The 19873-nt window shown below is 34.1% G+C and overlaps 1 protein-coding gene across 1 annotated transcript; it reads left to right on the plus strand.

Annotated features, from left to right (window-relative positions):
• The first annotated feature begins 71 nt into the window (after window positions 1-71).
• Window positions 72-19577, plus strand: LOC142977058 (uncharacterized). The gene is made up of 5 exons (XM_076120746.1): window positions 72-341; window positions 9552-9663; window positions 13253-13435; window positions 14289-14442; window positions 14889-19577. Exons 2-5 carry the CDS (start codon window positions 9583-9585, stop codon window positions 15017-15019), a joined length of 549 nt encoding a protein of 182 aa, XP_075976861.1. The 5' UTR covers window positions 72-341; window positions 9552-9582; the 3' UTR covers window positions 15020-19577.
• The last annotated feature ends 296 nt before the right edge of the window (window positions 19578-19873 follow it).

Consider the following 19873-nt stretch of genomic DNA (forward strand, 5'->3'; position numbering starts at 1 on the left):
GATGATAAGTGAAAGTATAAAACTGTAAAACGGAACGTTCAACTGACGTCACGCATAGTGCGTACGTCAGAGCATTCAGCACGGAGCGTTTATCGTCTTGTCAAAATAATTGTTGTTTTCCCCGATCTCGCAAGAGGAAAACCAGCTTCCTTCCTCCGTAATAAAACCGAAATATTTCCTAGATTAAGGAAATATTTAAATAATAAAATATTTTAATTGTTTATAGAATATAATTATTGTATTTAAGGACTGTGAAAGTGATTTGTTAACTGTTTTCGAGTGCGTACAGTGCGTGTTTACTGAAGATAAATAAGAAATCGCAAGGAGCTTCTATTTATTAGGTATGTTATCTTTTATCACATGATTATGTCAATTTATTAAAACCTCTCGTTTTGAGATACGATACGAATCTTACGTGTCATTGGTATTTCTCATATGTTTTCATGTTAGCAAGTTTCGCTTATAATTTCAATTTAAATGAAAAATTAAATATAAATATGATTAAAATTTGGCTCTGTTTATCTCATGTTACGTCTAGTAACATTAGTATTTGATATAGTCTTTATCTTTTACAGTCGATTCTTTTTATCTTGGTAAAAATCTTATAGCCTAGGTAGGTATTAAGTTATAAATATACTGACATAAATTACCGATTGACTTACTATAAGCCTGGTACCCAACTTTAACTTGCTATGTAGTAAGCAATCTGGTTACTATTGATTTCTGAAAGAAGCATATTTTACCTGTTTATTATTATCTATTTATTAAAACTTAATATAGTTGGAAAGATACTATCTGGCTAGGTATGTATAGTTATTAGTGAAATCTGTGTCATTCTGAATCTACAATAATGATCATAGAAATTGTGAGACTGCTGACATATTATTAAAATACAGTTGGTTTCTTACTAAACCAACATTTGAATTAGTTACCTACCCATCTTTCAAAGTATTGTTTCATCTATCTTAAAAGCAAGAGAAACAGTATGACCAGTAAACTGCCAATCCCTATAAAAAGTGCAATAAATCAAGTTTTGCACCAATTTCAGTTAATTACATATTCTGAATCAGCTGTTCAAGATCTATACATAGTCTTTAGACAGTTTTAAACAATATGAGCAGTAAATAGCTTACACTGTGCATACATCTGCCAGGTAGTCATTTGCATCTCACATAAGATAAGTTTATCACACAAGTCAGTCAGCCTGAAATCTAGAAAAGTCTGTAAGTACTGCACAAACAAGTGTTATCATAACATTGACCTAGTGTTTTATAAATAACTACACAACTAATAGGAATTTCCTTATTGTTATTACTTCTTGATAACTTCCCAGTGCCCTACTATCATTCATTAATAGAAATAGATTCATAATGTAACACTCACTTTAAGTTAAACAAGCAGGTAAAGCTATGTTTGTGTACTTTAAACTTTGCAGTAACTGTAGAGTGATATGGAAACTTGCACAAAATTAATAGAGAAAGCTTGGTTCATGTTTATTCAAACCAGTCCATTTTGCTTACATAAACCTATCCTGAACCTAAGTGTTTACTATTTGTAAAATCATACACTTTTTAGAGTTCTGTATCAGAAGGGTAAAACCAAAACCCTATTACTGAACCTTGCTGTCAATCAGTCTGCCTGTTTTATACAGAATACTCACAAGTTTAATTCTCTTTTGATACCGATGTCCACTCCATTCAGTAAATATATTTTCTCAATAATTGTTTCAGAAAGTTTCATTTATTAACTTACTCTCAAGCTCTTCATATACTTTTATAAATACCTGTTTTACCATTCACTACAGTATAAACAACTTTTACTGATGTAGAGCTTATCTGTATGTCCAGCAATTTCTTTAAACATAATGCGGTAAAACATTTTCAATAGGTAGGTAACTTATTTCAGTTTTTACCAAAAGAGGACTGTCTAGTTTAGTTAGTGCTCTAGTCATAAAAAATTAAAGTTGCCTTAAGTTAATGCATTTATTAATTCTATTTTGTCTCGTAAATAACAAGTCATGAACATATCAGTATCTTAACAAAGTGTTTTTATTTTCATTATATTTGCTTTAACTTTAGAGTCTTCTTATAAGTGGTAAAACAAACAAACAATTTATTTTTATCCTTTTAAATTGTAGAAGCCAAAGAAAACATATAAAATTCCTCACTTTAGGCCACCTACTGCTTATAAATATTCAATTCGCATCTGTTTGTAGTATTCGTACTCGGTCCATGCCAATGTACAGACATTTCAAGGTTAAAAGTATAAAAACACTGGCAAATATAAATTGGCTGAAACGGAATCCATTTGGTAATTAGATAACAGTTTTTGTTGTTGTATAGCTGTAAAACTGTGCTTACTAAAAACTTTGCTAAAAAGATGTGTATATGTACTGAATAAGTGATTTAGGTAAAAGTTAATTATAATGATCATTACCACCCCACACAAAAATTTGTTAAAAATATTGTAACTTTATTTTTTGCATGGTATCTTAACAACTGTATACAGATACATAATAGCCAAACTTAAAGCCTTAAGCTGCCTTCCTACATGGTTTTATACCTCCTTAGTTCTCTAGTTTCCTGGTATCCTTTAATTTTGCAGGCAAAGAAGTCCAATTAATTCTCAGTAACAAGCTCCAGTATTCTTTAAGATAAGATCTTTAATAAAATGGACATAAATCAAACTATTCTTGTATTCACTAATTGTGTGGCATCTTTAATTAATAATAGTCCACTACTGGACTATGATACTTGTTGTATGATATATGCATGTATTAACTGTTTATGTCAATGGTAATTCCTGAACGAGAACTGTGTGTTAATTAATTGCTTGATTGTGTGTAAAGACGTCAATTTATTTTAGTTTCCTCGTTTGAAATAAAGGCACAGAACCAAAGGAATGATTCTTAAAGTGTTTAAATTACTGTCTTGATTGGTGCGAAGTTTGTTTTTACGATGGGAACACTCAACTAGTCAAGATCAATATCAAATCATTTATTAATTTAGATGAAATGTCAAACTTATGATAGTCATTGCAATTACTGAATCTACCACTAGCTCGAAATGGGGATTAGAGCCTTATGAGAAGATCTAGCAAGAAACTCACGGCCACTATTTTCAATCGCCAATGTGGTTGATTGATACAATATTCAAATCAATTCTATACTAGGTACCTACCCAAAAGCATACATCAAAATGTTTAAGATATTTTATAAGACTAACGAAACTCTCGTTATAAATCTACTACCTGTTTAATAAAAAAAGAGTTCAGCCTAGCGATAATGGCATAGTGACCAACTTACCCACTTCGCCACAGTCATTTTCATTTGTCTTTTCAGCCCGACGCTTAGCGCAAATAAAGTCTAGATAACATAGTGCCTAAATAAATACGTACTATATACTCGTGCGATAGTATCGGAGCTGACCTTGAGGGTGTCCAGCGAGGTGCGCAGGCGCAGACCGTGGCGCCGGCGCGTCACTCTGACAGTTATTATTAGTGGACGACTGGTTTCTGCGCCACTGGATCACGCTTCACAATACAGCATCTGCTCTACTCAGAATGTACAGAGTGATTAGAAAATTAACATTATTAGTGACGGAATATTATCCACTCTTGATAGTTCATGGACATATCAGAGTTTGTCTAAGAAGTTTTGACATTACGTAAATTAGATTTAGTTCTAGGAGAGTGCCCAAAATGTATGAGAAATATCCCAGCTCCGATTGAAACTTCAAATATGTAGCAATATAAGTAGTAAAGCCATTGATTTAGATGATAGCTCTTATCGTGATTATCATTTCATTGCGTCGAAATTGCTTTTTTGGGTAGGTACCTAGGTATTTTTCTTTTTTACTCGGATTTCGTCCACGTTTACCTGAGTGTTTGTTGATATAATGCCGTTTGATGAACAAACATTTTCGCAGTTTACTTAAAAATTAAACAGGTGTTCGGCATGTCTCGATTTGCATTTGAACAGCTAAGGACAAGTGAAGGATAATGAATATCATGCACTTGGCTAGACGTATGACAGACAATACGCTTCCGTGTGTTTCGTCGCCAAGATCGTACAATGTCTCTCGTACAGTTTCAATACCTGCAGAACAATATTATGCTCATCTATACTAATATAATTTGTTTGTATGTTTGTCTGAACGCGCTTATCTCAGAAAATACTGCGACAATAAGAGCAGAGTACCAATATTTTTTTTTACATTATGTGACAAGTAAGCGAAGTTGCGCGGGTCAGCTAGTTTCTAATAAATATGTGAAACTTAACCTTTTCACCGCCACGGACGTTAAGAGACGTAAAATTGAAAATCGCTCACGACGCCATCGACGTGATAGCACGTCAAAAATATCACTTTTTTATAGTTCAAAATAAACATACAACAATACGTTTCAAGTGTTTTCTTTCTCCTGTTATTATTACCTAAACATATTTATTACATTATTACACAAAGACATATAATAATTAGACAGTTGTACCTGAAAAAAAAACAAAGTAAATCATCATGCAAAATGTATAAATTTAGCCCGCAAATCCACGCCACAGACGTGAAGACGCGTCAACTAGTGATGTGCAAGGAAAAGGACTACAATCTAAACACTTTATGCAATATTTCGAAAACAAATTGAAATACTTCACTCCTTTCTGAAAAAAAAATTTTTTGTCTGATATGTTTTAAATTAGATTCAATACAAACCTAAATATGTAATAAAACTACCATATCTAGTGATAAACTCATGACTAAATAAGTGCAAATCGATCATTTTGTGGCAACTCTCGCGCATCTCTATTAGCGGAATCCCTTACAGTGCTTCGTACGCCACTGACGGAATGAGACGGCGCGCTCTGACGTCACCCGCGCTGCTGGACACTCGTAGTGTTGTTGCAATACGTTATTAATAATAGGTACATAAATTCTTGTGTATAATAAATTTTTCGTACACCATCTGCGCCACAAAAATGTCTTCAAGTCAAATGACGACAGAAGAGCTGTTGAGAGTGTTAGAAGGTGTAGAAGATGATGTTACATATTCTGAAGCAGAATCTTTAAGGAGTGACGATTTAGAGGTAAGTTATTGTTTGAATACATTAAACAAACAATAAAGGTATTATTAATGTTGTAGGACTAACAAAAAAACACAGTTATCATGCCAATACGTACTATCTATGTTTATTGTACCTTTTAGGTATAGTTACTACTTTTGTCGTTATTCAATATTAGAAATATGTTATCACTACATAGTATATTTGTATGCTTAAATCGTTAAAACTACGCAACAGATATTGATGCGTTTTTTTAATAGATAGAATGATTAAAAAGGAATGTTTTATGTATAATATTACATTCAAGAAATAGTGGAGAAATATTGTTATTAAATACCCGTGCTAAGCAGGAGCGGGTCACACTGGTACATCTCTAATATAAGGCGGCAAAATTTGAAATCGCAGCGCTGACCACGCCAGTGGCGTTTCTTAACGTCAAAAGGTGTCGTCACAACTGGGATTAGTGCTGTGACTTTTTGAATAAAATATTTGAATTAAGTACTTTTTTTATGCAAATTGTTCGTGTATATCATTGTTATTTTTGGGTAATGAGTACTGAGTAGTGTAAAGTTGACACATGGGAGAAATTCAATAAAATTTTGTGGTACTTTTATGCAATTTTTACTCATAATATAAGAACACGTAAAATTAATCGAAGTTTTATCGATATACACTTTTCCCGTGACTATTATTTTGTAGGTATAAACGAAGGAATTTATTGCTTGGCGTGGGGAACACCGATTTTCAATATTACTCTGGCGGTGAAAAGGTTAAGCTGAATAATCTACTAAACCGGCCCAAATACAACCATCCATAGTTTGCCACTAAAGAACAAGGAGTCATTGGAACTTAATGCCAAAGGTTAAAGAGGGTACGGGTCTTACAAACTGAAAACAATTATGAGAACGAGTACTATTAAAGCTTTAGTAAAAAAAATGTGATGTCACCAAAAGCCATCAGGCCTCTTCTGTCAGAATGTAGCCGAGTGTAGAGTACAACCTGTATAGTGGAGAAGAGGTTTCAATCAATAATAAGTAAGGCAAGAGCTGTCCTTGATGAGTCCATTATCAGGTCTAGCGGGACTACGCGCTGTGGTGCAAACCACAGGAGCTTGCAATCCTAATAAGTAAGAGCATCTTTGTTTCTCGAAGAGAGTTTAGGTGCTGGTTCAAATTGACGTCAAATTAAGTAATAAGTATTATCGATTTTACAAATAATCACCTTTTCTTTTGCTAAATACCAAGCAATGGATGTAATTTTAATTCTATAATTAGGCACTAAGTTTCCTTACGTTGTCACCTATTGTCAGGCTATAGTCTTATCCAAATTGCAAAGTATTCTATCAACCTTTGTCACCAGCCATTTTTTCAAATCTTCTCATAAGTTCAAGTCTTTGTTGTAACTTAGCTTTCATTTATGATAAACAATGTTATTACGAGCATTACCCTATTTTAATACATAGTGAAAGCTTAGGTATAAATCTTTGTTTGTCGAATATAATATGACCAATTGCATCAAATGGAATGTTTAAATGACTTTAGTGGTCTCGATGCATAATGCACATCCCTTCAAAATCGCCTCATCTTTTGGCTTGTTCCTTCAAAGTAATTACAATGTCTGTTCTTGTATTTTCTCGTAAAAAGTAACAACAAGTATCCTGTTTCAATGTTGTCTGTGATCCCTCTCGCCGGCCAGTGTTCTCTTGACAATGGACCCGAACGATAGAGGGTAAGTCACTCTATAATACTTCTCTACTGTTATTTACTCTCTTCTAGGTATTAGAGCTGGTCTAGGGTTGAAAAAAAGCCCTGTGCTATTGATGTTCTAAAGGTAACATTCCCTTTTTGTGTACTATGTAGTTTATTAACTTTTAACTACCATTAAATGGGGTTAGGTGCTTTAGGAATATTTGGAGTTAATTCGATAATAGAAATAAGTAAATAGCTCGCTTAAAAAGCTAGCAACGAGTTCAGTTTTCCGGTTCTTGGTACTAAATATCACTATGATTAAAATTGTAGCATTTCAAATAGTGTAATTGATCTTAAAAATGCCCCTGTCTTTACATTTTAAAGTAACTCCTGTATTCAAAAAGAGCCTCGTTTACCCGGTAATTGTTATTGTAGTAATGCAACTTTTTTTTAGTTTTGTGACAGGTCAATATAGCCGTCAAAATTAATTCAAGTTTTTTGTTTCTGAGTGCTAGAGGTTTCAGCTGTTTGTCTTAATTATTCAGCGTCATGTTTATTAATAAAATCGACTCTCCTTCACCTCTATGAATGAGATGTTCTTGTTATGTATGAAGCTTAGACTAATAAAATATAGTAATTTGTTTTATTTGTCGATTTAGATTTAGCAATTCCTTCTGGAATTGGTTAATGATAGTGATGTAATTACTGATATCAATCTATCTGTAATCTTTGAAAATAGCCGTTAGTTTACATGACAGTAGTACAAGAAAACTCGTTTTCAGTTCGTTATGCCTTTTTTGTAAAAGTTGCTTGTATATCTGCGTCCAATATTTATGTTATTTCATTATCTAGCTACATATTTAAATTATATAATTTGGTGTTTATATAATCTTAGCACATTAAAACAAACCTTGAACTCGATTGAACTTTGCCAATCTGTGCGCGATTTTAATAACGACACAATTGCGTGTAACAATCTATACGTAAAATAATCTTATTTTAGATTTTTGAAATGAAATGAAATGAAATGAAAATAATGAAATGAAATGAAAATAATTTTAATTTTAAAACACGCATTCTTGATTGCACCACAAACCTTTAGGTTTCGGGCTCGTCTTATCATTTAAGTGACTTTTAAGAAAGTAAATAAATTGCGTACTAACCACGATAGTTTAAAAGCTTTAATAGTTTTTGAGTCATAGCTACTTAGTAATTATGCAACAGTTTCTTTGGTGATTACGACATTATTTTTAGAGTTTGGAAACATGCTGGTTTTACCAATCGTTAAACTATGTGGCTCCTTGGGAAACGCCGTCAACATACCTGCCTATACACAAGATAGGCTAATGCTCTGTTTTGATGTACAAACTCGTATAAAGCACAGACTTTATACTCAAAAAAAATTTGACCGTCGAAAATGTTTTGAATTTATAGCTTTTGTTTAAGCTGTAATGTGTCTACCACGCCATGTCTGTTTTTGCAAGAATAAATAGACTTTTATGATTAGCGTAGCTTCTGCCCGAGACTTTGGCCGCGGGGAAATTTACTCCAGTTTAAAAAATATCCTTTGTTTTAATACGGTTTTAATTTAATTAGGGTTTAATATAATTATAAACCAGGTTATAAACTGTATGTATAGCGAATCTCAGTAAAATCCATTCAGAAGTTTTCGTGAACATACCCACAAACTTTATCATTTACTAGCTGACCCGTGCAACTTCGCTTGCGTCACATAAGAGAGAATGGGTCATAATTTTCCCCGTTTTCCCCGTAGCGTGATGATATAAAGCCTATAGCCTTCCTCGATAAATGGGCTATCTAACACTGAAAGAATTTTTCAAATCGGTCCAGTAGTTCCTGAGATTAGCGCGTTCAAACAAACAAACAAACAATCAATCAAACAAACAAACAAACTCTTCAGCTTTATAATATCAGTATAGATAACAACAGTAACATAGACGTACATCTATGAGTCATATTGTTATTTGATTACTAATAAAAGCCCAGTGCCCTCAAGCTGTTTAATTAGTTCTTATGTTGTTGATATTTATAAACATTTATCAATGGCCGTCTGATGACGTAGGGCCGTTAGTGTAGTCTCAATTATAACGCTTGGGGAATTTGAAATGACGCTGGCATACGTCATAGGGCTTCGTCGAAATGTTGTTGCTCAATATTGAATTGGGCACTTTCGATGTGCAAAGTTTTGAAGTACTTATATAATTTATATAGGTAGGTATCTAATGTGGAAAATATAACGAGAGAAAGTAAAAAAGTAGAAGTGCGGCGGCTAGAGAGATTAATGAAGCTGAATTATTATTTTACTGTCGGTAGCTATTGTATACAAATACATATGTTAGTTTCGTTAAGGCTTTGGTGAAAAAACATTATCTATTGTCTTATTTATTTGCCTCAAAGTAGGCCTCCTTAATAAAGTTGATACACTCGTTTTGCAGGTGTTCAATACTTACATACACATTTCTACTATTTTGATCCTAATTTAAGACATCTCCAAGTAGGTATTTATATTCCTATACATACCTAACTATCATAGTTCTTCATGTATAAAAATTTTCGTCATTTTTCATTATGAGTATGACTCACAAAACCTTGTTTCAACGACGACCTAATTCCTAAAAATCTGACCTGATTTCTGAAACAAGACAACAACAGTCTAGCCAAAACGTAACGAACATTACAGCCCCGCCTTCTTACGTTTCAAAGAGCATTACAACGCTATGACGTCACGCGCCAGTGACGTCACAATGTTGTAGAGGTTTATCTGCCATAGTGATGGTGTTCTCGTTCAGTTGCAGCGCGCGTGCCGAGGAAGGAACAACGATGGGTGTTCCGCATATAACTTCGTTTTGTTGGTGTATGGGCCTTGAAGTCGGCTCAAGGTGTGTCGGATTTATGCATTTGGTAAGTTCTTGTTTTTCTTTATTAAAAGTTATTGTCGTGTTGTTAATCAACTGTTGCCATGGCAACGAACAAATGCATTTTTTTGTGTGAATTATTTTTCTTTCTTATGTGGTCTTCGTTGCCATAGCAACAAACAAACATTGTATTTTTTATTTTGCAAGTTTAACGGCCATTTGCAATTTATGAATAAGTGTCAGTTAACCTAATTGATAGATAAAGGGACAGCAAGCAAGTGAATGCAAACAACTGAATTTAGAAGGCTAAAGTCCAGTTTCGGCACTTCTGGATAACTATTAGATAGCTTTTAAGATAAACTTCTGACAGTTGTTTGTATGACAACAGACATTAATTATCACTCTATCTGGCTATGTTACTTGACACTTTTTCTATACTGTGAAACTGGCCGTAAATGAATATAGAATTAATCCTACCGATGCGCACTAACCCCCGGTTTCTAAATACATTTATCTATTCAATAGCGTTTAAACTCATATGATAAAAACGCTATTGAATAGATAAACTACCGCTAAATGTACCTCAGAAACTGGGGGTAAGTTGTCTTAATATTTTTATGTATTGTTGTCATGTGAAAAAGCTACGCGTGTGTTTACTGACCTTCGAGTTTTTATATCTATACTAATATTATAAAGCTGAAGAGTTTGTTTGTTTGAACGCGCTAATCTCAAGAACTACGGTCCGATTTGAAAAATTATTTCAGTGTTAGCTAGCCCATTTATCGAGGAAGGCTATAGACTAAATATCATCACGCTACGACCAATAGGGGCAGAGTACCAGTATACAAAATTACAAAAACGGGGAAAATTTTGACCCGTTCTCTTTTAGCGAGCGAAGTTGCGCGAGTCAGCTAGTGACTTATAAGTGTATAAATAAATCCTGCTTTTATCGGTGTTATAATTCATCTTGTAGACATAGACCGGTTTTAGTCTATTCTTGGTAGTAGGATAATTCTAAACGTATTACATATTAGCATTAGCATTTGTGACGTTGCGTGAATTCAAAGTTGAGTGTTTATATTTCCTATTGTAAAGGTTATTCATAGTTATTATTATAAAGTCACATTAGTAGTCTGGAGATTGAAATTCAATCGTAATTATTAATATCCTGTAGAGTAGTATAAAGTCTGGTATTGTAGTTTTTATTTCATCATTCCATACTACATCTATGAAACAAACTAGCGGACTGCCCCGACTTTGGCCGGGTATAGTACAATTTTATCCCGTTGATTCCATTGGTTACAAATATAAAACGTTTAATAAAAAAATCCAGTCTTTAAAAATATCTTGTTAAGTAATACATCTTGTCTAAATGAATTCAGAATCCAAGGCCGCTATTATTATGCAAAAAAAAACTTTTTTAAATACTTCTCCTAATACGACAGTCGTTTTAATCCCACTTTCCTCTACTTATTATCTTAAACAAAGACAATGTACACTGATAACAATGTCAATAGTAGTTTTATTACACACACTTCACTCACATTCTTCATATTGGTGGTCTAGACGGTATAGTGGTATGGCAATAACCGGCCTGGGTACAAGGTTACAAAGGACTTATGAAGGTGACTGTACAGGCGGTTACCAAAATACGTTTACTCGAAAAATAATATACGTAGTGACGTACAGTTAAATTGAAACCTACAAAATTGTTGTGAATCGATATGTTCCTTTAAAGTTTGATAAATTCTCTTTTTACTAGCTTTTACCCGCGACTTCGTCCGCCACCTGAATTTTCCCATGGGAATAGGTAAATTTCCCGGGGTAAAAAGTAGCCTATGTCCTTTCTCGGGTATCAAAATATCTCCATATCAAATTTTATGCAAATTGGTTCAGTAGTTTAGACGTGATTGAGTAACAGACAGACAAACCCTCGCAACGCAAGAACAAATTATTAGAGCGGGAGTTGCTTAGAAAAAAAAAGGCATTAGTAGAATTCCTGTTTTGACTAAAGAATGAAAAAAAAGCAACATTCTTTATACAACTGAATACTTACATTAAAAAAGGTGTGTATTTTTAAACGCGTTAATATTCTGCAGTGTGTATGCGTCGCATGTTCTCACGCACTCATGAATATGTACATCGCAGTATTGTGACGTTGTAAGAATTGGGCGCAGACAGACCCGTGCGACATAACTATAGCTATATAGGACTGTTCAACCAATAGCTATACATATACGTGCACAATTACACATATTTATAGCTATTGGTTGTTTCTATGTACATACATAAATATCAGACCATTTATCCGAGGGTGTGGAGGTGTATGATATACTCACGTTTCGCCATTAACAATGCTAGTCCCATATAATATGTGGCGAGCTTGTTTTACCAAATGCCGGGTTAGTATTGATAAAATAATTTATTATAGATTAAAGAAATACCCATAGTACTTTGCCCGATCTGGGAATCGAACTTAGGACCTCGTAGTTAGCACTAACTTTACATTACCAATTACCGACAGAGTATGTTGTTAAAAAAATAAAATTAATGAGTATAGTGTACTTTATCCTTGCCCGACCTGGGAATTAAACTCGAGACCTTATGACAGCACCACCTCAGCAGTCGGGTACACTAGCGACCGCGCCATAGAGGCAGACAGCATAAGTATAGCTACATATACACTAATATATACAGCTTTACATTGTTTGTAATCAAGTGAATCAGGTCAAGTGCGTTGTCGAATTGGTTCATTGGTGTATTTACTCACGAAACCCACAGATGTGGGTAATTAATCTTTCTTAAATGTACTCGTAACCAGCGGTCCTGTATGACAACATGTATGGATGTGAATGAAGCAAAGGAAGTTTGTAAGAATTGTACCCAGTGGCGTTCTGTCGTCTCTGCCTATGAGAAGAAGGCGTGAATTTATGTATGTATGTATGTATGTAAATGTAGGATGTACGTGTATGGAGTGGTAGGTTTTTTATTGCGGTTTTTGTAGAGATAAGTCTAGACGTTACTATGATGTTTGAGGCTTAGATAAAAGATCTCGTTTATGAGTGCCGTGTGATAAAAAGTAGCTTAAGAATTATGTCGAATAATATAGAATTTTGCGTGTACTAGCTATCGGTTTTAGTAAAAGCCTTAAAAGATATGAATTTTGATAATCTATAAAAGTAATCCTATATCCTATATGCCTCCATCAGGGATGACTTCAAGGTGTAGGAAAATATGTATTTTTAAACATAATCCCGCACTATGAATTGCTCGTGTCGCGGGAAATTTTGCAAACATACGAACAATGGACACATGGTACAACCAGTACCAACATATAATACATAACAGGTATAAAAATCAGTAAATCAGCTAATATAATTTTACATTTTACTGGTAAACTGTTAAGCTACTTATAGAAATGGGCAAAGGCCTCTCCCACATTCCAGAACTCTCGGCGGCCTGTTTCCTCTAGACATTAGTCCAAGAACGTTTTTTTTATTATATTTTTATTTATTTATTTTATTTACGTATCCAAGTTGTCTCGCCATCTTGTCTAACCCGTCTCCGCAAAACAGGTAAGCTCATTGGTTGAAGACTTTTTTATTTATTCTAACAACTTGTCTTGTATCTTGCAGGTGGTATCAGCGATCCTGCTGATAGTGGTGAGTATATTCGCGGAGGACGCGCGCGCGCAGACGGGCACGGCGGGCGACCTGGACGGGCTGTACTCCAAGCTGCACAAGGTCGCCGTCACCGTGGCCGTCGTCACCGTCGTGCATGTCATACTTGCTATCACGCTCATTGTCTCCGTTATTAAGGTAATTACTACTTTACTCATTATTTAGAGTATTTATCAGGCTGCCTGCCGCAAACGCAGAATGCATTTAACGCGCCATGGTGGAACATGGTTTGGAGAAACGAAGAAATTTTAGCCTAGAGATGTGTAATAATCTACCGTGATTCAATCTGACCGATTAATAAGTTACGTACGCTCCTTTACAACCTCGCTCTGCGTCAACGGACAGACAGTCTTATGTACTTATTTATTGAAAGATACGGTGGCACGTAAGTTCATGCGATTGCCGTGAGGAGTTCTTGAGTTTGAATTCCGGATCGGGCCGAAAATGTTATCTGAAATTCTTTGTGAATTAACCGGAGTTAGGAAATTGAGACTGTACATATCTGTGCTTCGGATGGCTTTATTATTATTAAAAACCGTCCTGTGCATGATATTTCTCTGGTCGTGTTGGTTATCCGACCAACCGAACTATAAGACTGAAGGAATAGGGCGTGTACCTGATATTGTTCGACACTTGGACACTAAACAAAGTCGTGGAGTTGGTCGGTTTTAAAGATTGAAGCGCCCGTAGCCAGTTGCGCTCACCGGTCGGTAAACGATCTGTGGGTAAAGCAAACTTTATAGAAATAGATGGGTGACCGTATAGTGGTATTAGAACAGAGCGTCTCCGTGCTTCGGAGGGCACGTAAAAAGTCGGTCCCGGTTGTTGTCAATTAACAGTCGTTAAGCCACGTCAAAGGCCTTCGGGCGGCTTGAACAACTTTGACACTAAGTTGACCACTAACCATACGATGAGAGAGACATTGTCCATTAGAACAGTATATAATTTTTATGGAAAATGTATATTGAATCGAATAATATGTTTATTTCAGCGCAACACAATAGGTCTCCGAGTATGGGTGTACGTGATGTCGCTGCTGGCGCTGGGCGCACTACTGTGCGTGCTGATACTGTGCGCCATGTACGGCTTCTCCGCCACCGGCTCCGACATCTTCATCTCCTTCCTTGAGGGACTCGTGTTCTTCGGTAAGACTACTTTACTTACTATCTAACATTTGTACATAGTAGTTCAATTTATGTTGGTTCCAAAATGTTTGTTTTGTAGGTCCCATCAAATCAAAAAAAAATATATTAAAGAATAATTGCGTTACCTAGCAAAACATTTTTGGCAAACAACAAAAAATAAAATTTTAGTCTCAGAATAAACAAAGAGTAATAAGTGTCTTGTTCACGACACATATTGTGGACAATTTTCAATTATCATAATGGTCGTCTATCTATCAGTATTCTAACAATCTGCTTAGAGACTATTTCCTAGCCATCAATGGACTAACCGCGCCCAAAGACAAAAAATAAAAGATTTAGGGTCAGCTATATAGATAATTCTTCTTTACAGCGATAGATGGCGTTATTCTCCAAACCAGTCTATTTGAATAAAATAAGTTAATACTTATTTGTTTGTCCATTTGCAGGTATCCTAGGCTACTGTATACTGTGCGTGAACAGCTACTACCTGATGCTGAAGAGCGCCGAAGATATGGAGGGTCCTAACAAGTCCTCCTACCCCAAACAACACTATGGTGAACCTGAGATGGAGCCTTAAATCAACGAGGCTTTAAGAAGTAAGGGTCATTGTTACACTGTCATTATAATATAATAATAAATAAATAAATTTAACCCATTACTCTCCCACTGCTGGGCAAGGGTCTCCTCCCGTAATGACGGAAGGGTTAGGCCTTGATATATAATATTAATCTGAATTATTTGAAAATAGGTATGAAAATGCTGGTTTGAAGCCCCCTTTAGGTGTATGGTGGTTTCTTAATGCAAAAAAAAAAAAAAGTTATTTGGGCGATTTTTTTTATGAAATGTCTGTTTATTGATGTTTGTCGAAATTTCCCTGTGTAATAAGGGTGTTCTGATTGCTGCACGGGTTGTTATACATACGGAGGATGACAGATTTTGCTAACTCATGATATATTAAATCTGTCTTCAGATTTATGTATTTCATCTAAGATAGATGATGAAAACGGTATGTTTTTTTACCAAGGTAGAGATTTTGCCAAAAACAGACTCAAAATTTGGTATACTTACATAGAACCATAATAGATTTATATTGTTTTCAAATAATTATGATAGTGTAATAGTTTCCTCTTATAATTTAAATGCGAGTAATACACGAGCTAAGTTGTTACAAAGATTAATTTATAAGTTTTTACATACAGAATAACACAACGGTGGATATAAAATATTTTGGATTCAAGCATTTATTTAGCACCTTATTATTATGAATTTATTTTTTATAAAAAATTATTTGATTAAATATTTTATTAAAAAATCGTATGTGTAATGTCGAAACGTATATACGTGAGACAAAATATGTTTGTTTTTGTTAAAGAATATGTTATTAAAAATTAACGTAATTTTTTGTAATATGTGATTATTTTTTTGGTGCTTTTTTAATTTAGCGATAATTCTTTCATATTGGTTACATGTAAAAATAGTATATAAGGCAAAAGAAAACGCGTCAAGAAAAGGCCTAAACTTAATTATAGGTATTTTTCGTATAGAACTTTATGTTGATTGTTTAATAGATATTATGCATTGTAGACAATAGCCCAATAACCTTACTTAATCTGAAATTAAACAGTCACTCGAGCGACTGTAATACAGTCACAGTGAATGGCGAATAAAAAAATATATGTGCGTAAACGCTAAATACATCCGTTCAACTTAAACTTTAGCATTTACCATTATATAATATGCGATAATTAAAGCATTGGTATATAGTACATATATTTTACTTCATCATGTATTTAAGATTATAGTGATTAACGCGTCACGTAAAAACAGCAAGGCATTTTTAAGTGGCTATCGATCCACAAATAGTTGTTTCGGGTCTGGTTGTACTTTGTGTCCGTTGTTTGTATGTTTGTAAAAGTCCCCGCGACACAAGAGCAAATCTTACTGCTTTAGTTGCTGTTGTCTTTTAAAGAAAAAAGAACTAGTTGCTTTGGGTTATTGTCGAGAATGCATAATAACTCTTATACTGTAAATATAGTTTGTGTTGTAGTCTGTGTCATATATTATACTGTAGTTGTATCCCTGTTGCACTTGTAACAATGTGCCATCTAAATGGAAGGTTTTTCCATTATACTTAACACTATGTAGGTACTTAATTTTATACGTAATAAAATGAAAATGTCCGATAAATGTTTGCAATTTACTCAAATTTAAAGGTTATTTTGGTCGCAGCAAAACATACTGGGAATGAGTGAACACGAAACATTATTTGTAAAGAATAATGAAGAATAATGAATTAGCAAAATTACTTTGATATGTGACGAAACGAAAGAAATTTCTTTTACCAATTGGGACTATGGGACCTTATTATTATTCCATGAACTCACAAGTGGGATAAACTGAAGGGTACCTTATCACATTATATTTTGACTGTGACCAAAATAACTTTTCTGCATTTAGATAATAGTATTTTCGATCAAAAAGACAGTCTCAAGACAATAATGCATTTAGTTTTTTATCGCAACAGGGATTTATATAAGTACTTACAAAGTTTTGAACTATATACAATATTATTATGTAGTTTATTTACAATATTGTTATGTGAAAGTGAACTTTGTACCATGTTGCTAGCGCCATCTAGTGGTGACATAAATAAACTTCGAAGCTGTAGTACTTATGAGCGTTGAAATATATACTTATGTAACTATTATTATGGATCAATATTTGTGCCTAATTCTACCAATTTGCCTCAAGATATAATAATAAAAGAAGATTAAACAATGCACAAACTCTAGTCAATTTTATAAAGTAAATTTTGATAATTTCCGAAAATGTATTTCTTAGAACATGCGTCGAATATTCATGTTTTTCTTTCGAAGAAAAGCCTTTTAAGAGTGCCTTTATTCTTTAAATTCTGGATATTTATTTATGTATAGCAAAATTGTTATATTAACATTCAATTCAAAATAAGTAAAAAAAATGTTGCATATTTTACTAAAATAGTAAAATCTTTTCTTGCTATTGTCCGACAAGTTAGCAGAGAGCCTTGGCATGCAATTTATCTTAATTATTATAAGTTCTGTGTATTTACAAAGTAACATAGCTTTATCGAACAGGTCACTGTCGGATACATAAGCCTGCGGGTCACAGATATGCTAAATTCTGTATTTGGTATACCTCTGTCAGCTATGTATATGTTACTGTAAAAGTCCGAACGGTGGTAAATCCTAAGATTTTCCGGTATAACCTAAGATTTACCAACTCGCAATGGTAAAAGTCCGAACATTTATTTTATTTCGAACTTTTACCTATATTCACTTGATGATGTCGAGATGTCGCCGGAGCCCCGCTTCGCGGGGCTCCTCCTTCTGGGTGGTTAAAAAAAATAACCACGAAGGCTAAGGTGGGAGCTTCGCTTCGCTCGCTCCCACCTTAGCCTTCTAACCTAACCTACCCATGTCGCTTTGCCCAAAACTCCTTCTTTATAACTATGTCACAGTGTATAATTATACCGTGAAATAGTTATAAACATAGTTATGAAGGAGGATTTTTTTATATATCGTATCATAGTTTTAAAACTCTGGCTTGTTCGGACTTTTACCATTGAGAGTTGGTAAATCTTAGGTTTTACCGGAAAATCTTAGGATTTACCACAGTTCGGGCTTTTACAGTAACATATATAAGACTCTGTACTAAGTTGTTGGACTATAAAAATATAGTTGAATTGATAAAAATAAATACAACCCATTAATGTCCCACAGCTGGACAAGGGTCTCCTCCCGTAATGAGGGAAGGGATTAAATGATATGACGTAAAAAGTAACAAATTTTCTTTACGTAAGTGTACGAAAAAACCGTTTCTTATAAGATTTCGTAGATGCTTCATCGATGTACGTAGTGCTTAGTAGTTGTAGCATTTATAATCTCAAATGTAGAGATCTAAGTGTTCCTTGATAATTGCCTCAATCGTTTTTGATGCTTTTACATGAAATAAGATGATATACGAAGGGCATTACGAGTTTAATAAAAGTACATACAATTTTGACATTATTTTCTGTCAAAAGCAGCAATAATTTTGTATTAACAATGTTTATTTTATCGCCATAAATAACATGGCAATTGTTCAATGTTGCCAGCAATATATTGCCATGATTGACAGAAATATGTGTTCGACTTTTATAAGTAATAAATACTAAATGTAACCCATTAAAACCACTGCTGGGCACGGGTCTCCTCCCGTAATGTGGGAGGGGTAAGGTCTTGAGTCCACCACGCTGGCCAATTGCGGGTTGTGGACGGATACTTACGGATATACCTAATAATATGCTCGTAATATTTGAATAATGTTTGAAATAAACAAAAAGATTGTTAAATATACAAGAATTCTATTCAAAATCGTCCGGAGAAGTGTCTTATTCAAAGAAAAAAGGGATTTTATGAACATTTTCTATGTGATTGTATACAAGTTGACGATTGCTGTGTAAAGTTACTATATCGTGCCAACAGATGTCGTTGCTCAATTGTATGACAGCTTAACGACAATGTACCGCATTTTATAAAATATATTTCTACTCTACTTATTTACTTATTGTATTTCGTGATAAAAGGGGATGAAAAATGAGTATTAACAAAAATTTAAAATTGTCAAGTCAATTTTTGATACAAAAGTTAAGTTTCATATGGTCATAAATATATTATATATTACCATTACCCAGGTTTGTCATGATCAGATTACAATCTATTGAACAAGAGTAAAGACCCAATTTTACAGGTTATGAATAACTGTTAAATAACCTATTTGTATAAAGTTACAGTAAATGTATTAGCATCTTAAATTCCACCTGGTAACCTATAAATTACTTTTCCAGAACGAATGAAACTGGGTAGTCGCTTTTCTTTTAAATGTTAACATTAATTAAACATAAATATAATTTCTCGAATAAAGTTAACATCTCAAAAAATGTATAAAACTTTTCGTATTGTTTGTAAACCAGTGTAATGTTGATACTCATTTACTTGTCCTATGTATTGTGTGAGTCGGTTATAACTGAGTGTACTTATAAGTTAGAGGTAAGTCAATTTTGTACGTCGTGGCTGCTATATTTATTAAATGCTATTTACGGCTTTGTTTTGCCAACATTTTGTGGTTTTATTTAATACTTCGTCCGACTGGACCGATTTCACAAAAAATAAATTGCTGCTCCATAAGCCATAGCGTGATTTTATATAGCTCATAGCCTTCCTCAATAGATGGACTACTTGTGTTCGGTACTGAGGATCATGTATGGCTAAGATCTTTCCAACAGAAATTACAATACATGTGTTGTGTAGATTGTGGGGACAGAGTGTTACATGCTACCGTCCACGGATTTTTGATACCATCGGACCATCTTATTGCGGTTTCAGTTTTAAGCGTTAATTTTATCATACAAAAA

This window comes from Anticarsia gemmatalis, chromosome 12, assembly GCF_050436995.1.
Source record: "Anticarsia gemmatalis isolate Benzon Research Colony breed Stoneville strain chromosome 12, ilAntGemm2 primary, whole genome shotgun sequence".
NCBI lineage: Eukaryota > Metazoa > Arthropoda > Insecta > Lepidoptera > Erebidae > Anticarsia > Anticarsia gemmatalis.